The sequence below is a fragment of the Agrilus planipennis genome, unplaced genomic scaffold (assembly GCF_000699045.2).
Source record: "Agrilus planipennis isolate EAB-ADULT unplaced genomic scaffold, Apla_2.0 scaffold51, whole genome shotgun sequence".
Taxonomy (NCBI): Eukaryota; Metazoa; Arthropoda; class Insecta; order Coleoptera; family Buprestidae; genus Agrilus; species Agrilus planipennis.
In genome coordinates this window covers 1,261,104-1,268,014 of record NW_020438915.1, presented here as the reverse complement: position 1 = coordinate 1,268,014, position 6,911 = coordinate 1,261,104, and the positions used below count along the sequence as shown (strand labels likewise).

General features: G+C 34.9%; 1 protein-coding gene across 1 annotated transcript in view; it reads left to right on the top strand.

Annotated features, from left to right (window-relative positions):
* LOC108732998 overlaps window positions 1-6,911 on the top strand; it is an 8,379-nt gene that overhangs the window by 858 nt on the left and 610 nt on the right. Inside the window, exons 2-5 of the mRNA XM_025973613.1 lie at window positions 299-2,422; window positions 2,483-2,620; window positions 2,741-2,942; window positions 4,587-4,802. Coding sequence (XP_025829398.1) covers window positions 299-2,422; window positions 2,483-2,620; window positions 2,741-2,942; window positions 4,587-4,802 — 2,680 coding nt within the window. The remainder of the gene's footprint in view (window positions 1-298; window positions 2,423-2,482; window positions 2,621-2,740; window positions 2,943-4,586; window positions 4,803-6,911) is intronic.

Sequence of the window (6,911 nt, the reverse complement as noted above, 5' to 3'; positions counted from 1 at the left end):
TAATTTAAATGAATATTTTCGAAGATATTACAGACTTAAAATGCAAACATAGCGGTTGCGGTGGTACCGACCGGGAGGCCGGTTTGTATTGTCTAATGACAAAAAAACTGTGAATGTTGTATATAAAGACATTCTGTAGTATATTTAATGTGTTCAGGGGTTGTCTATTTAAGATTTCCCCTCTCGATAATAATCTAAACAAAACAAAAATATATTTAGTATCAGCATTATACTCGTGCGAAGCTGGGGCGGGTCGCTAGTACCAATATAAACTGACTGAAATCTATCTTTTTTCCAGCCACCCCATATTGATCCAATTAGAAACCGTCACCTTTCTCCCCAACAACAGAGTCACATCCTCAGCGATATTCAACAGCATCAGCACAGATTTAGTTTTGCAAATGAACCATCTCCAGCAGCACAGCCACAAGTCAATCCCACCCCCAACTGGCAATCCTTTCCACCCTATTCCGAATTCGGCTCACCCAGTGCCAACAAACCAGTGATCGCTGATGAATTCGCAAATTTCGACCCTTACACATTCAATTTCCGTACGGAGAAACCAGATCCAGAAAAAGAGAAACAAAAGCTGAAGGAACAAAAGGAAAAGCAAGCAATTATAGAAAAACATAATCAATTTGTCGAAAGGCAGTACGAGAAAGCTTTAAAAAAGGCGCAAGAAGACCATGAAGAGTTTTTACGAAAGCAGAGAGATCAAAGGAGGAAATTAAATCAGAAGTTCCAAAAAATAAGGAGCAATTCGCCGATATTTAGCCAAAATGGTCCCAGATTCCTGTATCCAGAGGAGACCCCTCTTTTCGAAAAAGCAGTCCAGAAATATTACGAAGAGCATCCAACAACTACTACTACAACCACAACCACCACAACAACAGAAAGACCTGAATCTTTAGAAGATGATGACGATGACAATTTCGACATCAAATCAAAATCGAAAGACGAATCCTTATTACAAGGTAGTAACTCTGACACTCTCAAAAAGCTACAAATCCAGGACAAAAAGACCAACGATCTTTCTGGATCTCAGGAACAAACAGCTTCATCAAATACAGTGAGGTACATACAAAGCATCGACGACTTGGAATCCTTGAAGCAACAGTACAAAAATCAGCAGATCAATAAGGACGACATTCTTTCACAAATCCGCCTGGCAATCGGCGGAAATCCTGAAGATGCTTTCGAAAAGAATGCAACCACCAGAGAGATCTCGCTACCCGGTGGCGAAAAAGTTCAAATATTTAAAACAACAAACCCAAACCTTTTACAATCAGGATCATTAGACGGATTCTTACTACAACCAACGACGACAACAACAACTACCACCACAACAACAAACAGACCTCCGTCCGAAATACTCCAAGAACTCACAAAAGGTGTACTTCCACCTGGTGTAAATTACGACCTCCTTAAACCGGGAGAAAATGGCAACCTCGAAAAGATTAGCAATCCAGGAAACCTACCCGGCGAAAGAAAAATAACTTTCGTACTTTTAGAAGAACAAGACGACGGCAGTTTTAAGGTTCAAGGAGTTAAAGGCGGAGAAAAGGAAAGCGTAGATGTGGATTCTGTGTTGAAGAAAATTAAAGAAGGAGAAATTAAAATACCACAGCCTTCAAGACCTCCTACACCACCTCCTACTAGAACCACAACCGTTCCAACCACCAGAAGAACAACAACTAGTCAACCAATCACTTCTACTCAAAGGCCAACACTTCCAACTATTGACAATATTAGGTTTACCAATCCACAGATATCCGTACTACCAAACTCTTTTGCCCAATCTGCCAATGACGAAGTTTCCTCGTTATTAATTCCCTCGAGTAGTAGCATCCCTCAACAGATCTACACAACAACACCGAAGCCTTCCCCAACCACTATCCTTTATAACACGTACCCAAGTACCTCAAGGGAATCGGTATCTCCATTACTCTCCCAAACTTATTCGAATTCACCAGAAATTCTAGTTCGAAGTAATTCCAACTCGTATCAAGACCTACAACAAGGCGCTTCGATAGCATCTCCTCTAAATCCCCATATTTCGCAAGAACATGCATTTCGAATCTCGTCGACCTCTCCCCCAGAAATATTAGACTCCGTTTCGCAAGAAAAGCCACCTTCCTTCAAGCGCCAAAGTGTCCATGCAGAACAGGAAACTACAGAAGGCAATGTGGAACAACCTAAACCACCAACTGCTCCAGATTTTCCAGATATCCTGAAGAAGCATGCGCTACATGCAATGGCGCGGTTTTTGAAACAGTCAGGATTAGACACTATCCTTAACGAAACAGGACCTTACACTGTTTTCGTGCCCAGCGATAAGGCTTTCAAGCAGTTGCTGATTCAACTAGGGGGACCAGAAAAAGCTGAAGAAAAATTCAAGGAAAATCCACGACTTTTAAGTGGCGTAAGTTAAAAAGGAATTAAATGTCCTCTCTCCGTTATTGACAAATAAAATTTCTTGCAGTTACTATTACATCACGTTATACCTGGAGCGTTTACGTTAGAGTCCTTGCAGGACGAAATGACGGGTGTGTCTTTAGCGGGAACTCAGTTGAGAGTCAATCAATACAACATGCATGATGATGAATGGAATGATATTAAAGTAAGACAAATAAAAAATAACGTTATAAAAAATATCAAAAGAAATCAATATTTTAAAGTATAGTAACAATGAATTTGTTGTTATTTCGAACTATAAAATGTTTGCTGTTTGCTAATTTAGGTGACAACTATCAACGGTGCCCAACTTCTTGATGATAAAAAGAACATCGAAATTCCTCAAGGAGTCGCTCATGCAATCGACAAAGTTATGTTTCCCCTTCCTGTAGGAGATTTAATACAAACTCTCCAATCTGATCGGGAAAAAAGATTTACGCAATTTCTGAAAGCTCTGTTTGCCTCCAATGTTGCGGAAACCCTTCAAGGTATGTAATAGAATATTTTTTCAATTAAAAATTGTATTTCGGCAAATTCTGCCAAATTTAATAGCCATTTAGACGAGCCTAAACCGTTCTGATTCTCATATTTTCCGGGAATCAGTTCTCAAACAAAGAAAAAGGAATCTCCAAGAACAAGATGGACCATGTCGAGTATCATTATGAAGGACGTTAGATGTTCTCATTTCTTTTCAATTTAAAAATTCTATAGGTACAGCACGCGAGTAGTACGTCTAGTATCATTAGTGTCGCCTAAGTTTTATCTCCGCTTAAAGCGTCGTAATTGTTGCCACTAGGCTGTTAAAAAGGACGTCTCCGTAAAAGTGGAACATGTTCACGGTGTGTAGAAAGGACGTTAGAATGCAGTCGCATAACTACGCATTAAAACATAGGCCAAGTATTTTTAAATACGTTTATTACCGACACGCAACTCGTTTCATCTTACAAGGAAGGAAATTAAAATTTATTTCCTTTTCTGTTTGAGAACGATTAACGACAATTTAATTGAACTCTTTTAAACGTTTAATTGATGCGTTTAATTTAAAATAGATAAACAGTAAGGATAGATAAAATTACTTGAGGAAGGGTTCAATGGCGTACACTCAAACGACATTAATAAAGACCTATTTCTAAGAAAGTACCATATAAGTATACTATAAGGAAATATAAGTTTGTAAAAATCTACACTACAATAAATTATCTATTTCTTGTATGGGTTAACATTGATGGTAACCGCATCTAAATCGGTGTATTTCCCTTCTTAAATTCACAGAATGACGCCTAATATTGTTTACTTCCGCACAAGGGGATTCCCAAAAGTACAAGTGCACTTACCTTGGCCTAGTTTTTAACCGCTAAAAGAATGAGGGTCAATAAAGTAGCTAATAATCAATTACTTCGAGTCAATTTTAACTGAAAGCCCATGATGCTAACATGGGGTATACTTTATTGCATCAAATCTTGTAATTATTACTTTGTAATAGATTAACTATTTGTGGTTTTACAACACTACGATCATCTTTTTCTCTAAATTGTTTACTTCTACTCCGAAATATTTCATTGAAATTTATTTGAAATAATAAATTTAATCGGCAGGAAAAGGTTGAGTAATGTTTAGGTATGACATTAATGTTGGTAGAGGAAATGCCATAAACTTTCCTAAAGAGAAATTAACTTTATATGAATGTCTATTACAATCAGTATTCAGTATTTATTAGCGAGATTAATTACACAGGTATTATGGTATATTTTCCGCTATTAAATATACTCGTCGTCACACCAACTGTATTAAGTAGCAAAACTTCGAATCATAACTTATAAGGGTGTACATTGTTTAATAAATTAATATAATTGAAGAACAAACAGAAAAGCTCAAAACCCCAACGCCAAAACACGACACTGTAGTTGTTCGTTTGGGGTTTTGAGCTATTCTGTTTGTTCTACAACAACCGCCAAAGTTTTTCCAATCTTCATATTTTATATAATTGACTTGAAAGAAAATGTAATTTTTTAATTGTTTTCTCAAAATCTACAAAATAACTCTGAAATTTAATCTTTGATTGTTGCTTTTTACATTGTAACTATGCCACAATCTTTATTTGAAATGTAATGTTGATTTTTTTTTTTTGATAGGTACAAAAACATATACAGTTTTTGCCCCAACGGACAAAGCTCTCGCCACGTTACCTCCAGAAGAAGTTAACAGAATAGTGACAGATAAAAATTTGTCTAAAGAATTTGTTTTACGACATATAATACCGGGAAGTTTATTCACGCACGGTATGAGATACTATCAAGTCAAAGACAGTCTTCTGCCGGACAAACAAATCACGATTACGAAAAGTTCTGGTAAGTTATTTTGACTAGATTTTTATAAACAGTATCTACATGTTAGGGGCAAAATTAAAAGAAAGAATTAAAATTTTGAGCAACGTACAGACTCCGGAAATCGGAACAGATAATGTCAATTAAACTTTAACATCGACTGAAACGAATATGTGATATGATAACATGATGATAGGTTAACAGTAGATTATCCGACTTCCCGGGAACAAAAGGCTCTACAATTCTTCTTTCTTTCCCTGCAAATTTGGTACAAAATATGATATCAATTAGAGTCCATGGTTGATTGAAATGAATATGTGTGATCTACTAAAATGATACCACGCTAGCAGATTATCCAATTTCTTGAGATTTATAGGTTCTACAAAATTAATTATTTCACTACAAATTATTCGTATGTTTCGATGCCAGGGTTGAATATGTAATATGCTACCGTGATACACATAATTACAACTAAAGTTTGTTCTATTTGATGTTACTCTTTCTGCGACATAAGTTTAAACAGCTGGAAATAAAAATGTGTAGGTCTGAAAAAAAAAGGAAAACCATATTTCTAAGATATAGAAGGGTGTTGCTAAATGTTATTCTACTTCACGTACAAATGTCACATAATGTTAACTGGTTAGAAAATATTTGATTACATTTCACTTTTTAATTGCCAAGACGCAGACATACCTAGATGAATTCATTATGTGACATAAGTATTATATTATTTATCGACGTTTACTGAAGGAGGATACCTAGTAAAGAAAATCTACATACAATTAGTGGGTCGAAGATGAAAGTATTGCGCGAAACCACATTACCTCGTGCAATACCTTCAAGACAACGCGCTGGACTTTACTTGACGTGTTTATTTCTTACACAAACAGTAAGTGAAAGGTAAATGCAGCGAGTGGAGAGATAATATGAGCACAACTTGTACTTTCATCTTTCGCTCGTCTCTCGCAATACAACATCCGCAGTGGATTTATCAATTAACCCATCACACATACAAACGAAGAGCGCCTTGTTTGGTGCAATTAGATGAAGCGAAAATCGCCAACCGCTTTCGCAATCACGTAAATTCCCGCGCACGATAATTAACCAGTGCGAAATAACTCGAAATTACGTATAATAAATGTGAGAAATCGTTTAGAGGTACTTTTACTTTGTTTTGACATGAAGAAAATTCAATTTGAACATTCGTAACAATTTCTTTATTGTTTCGAATTGTAATGAAGGGTCAAAATACCTATTTCTGTTTTCTTCCCCAAAGACCGCATTCCAAATCTTAATTTCTATTTACGTTTAGATAGTTTTTAAGCCTAATTTCTATTTTGATACATACTACAAAAGATCAGTTTCATCACAGTCGAGTCTATAATAAGTTAATAGTTAGTTATCTCATCACAGTGTTTTTATAAATTAAAAACAGAATCCTGATTGGATAATAAATCCAATTTAACTTAACTCCAATGGAAGCTTTTGGCCATTGTCACGTAATACTTTTTTATAATTTTTAGTTTTTACGAAATATTTCAGCTACTTCATACGAAATTATTAATAAGCATAAGAAAGACTTTTCAAAATATCAGTAGCTTGTTATGTAATGCTACTTAACACAAATTCTATATATAGGTACAATAGCATTATCCTACATGAATATTGTCACCTTAGAAACCAAATTACCCCAATAAACTCTGGGTAAACAATTTTAATGATAGACAAAGGCAAAATATTATTTTAGGAACAATTCTTCGGCATTTCAAATACATTTTTCAGAATATAAAATTTAGTATTTAAAATAAAAAACTGTTCTGACTTTACCCCGATTTATTTAGTTTGAAATCCAAAATTTACGTGAATATTTTTATGCAGTTTCCTTGAATATTAATACAACAATTTCTAAAATATTCATATACACTTTTCGTCGTCAACATCTTCTAAATTAATAACTTAGGGTTTATATAGCATAATCTGGAGGTGACAGCAATTTAAAAGACGAAATGTAGGTACTATTAATTATGAGAAAAACATTTAAAATATAATACTATTTTCTATTGTACAAATCATATATTATTTTCAATCCTTTTCATAGAAAACATAATTCGTAAAAATTAATATATTAATAAT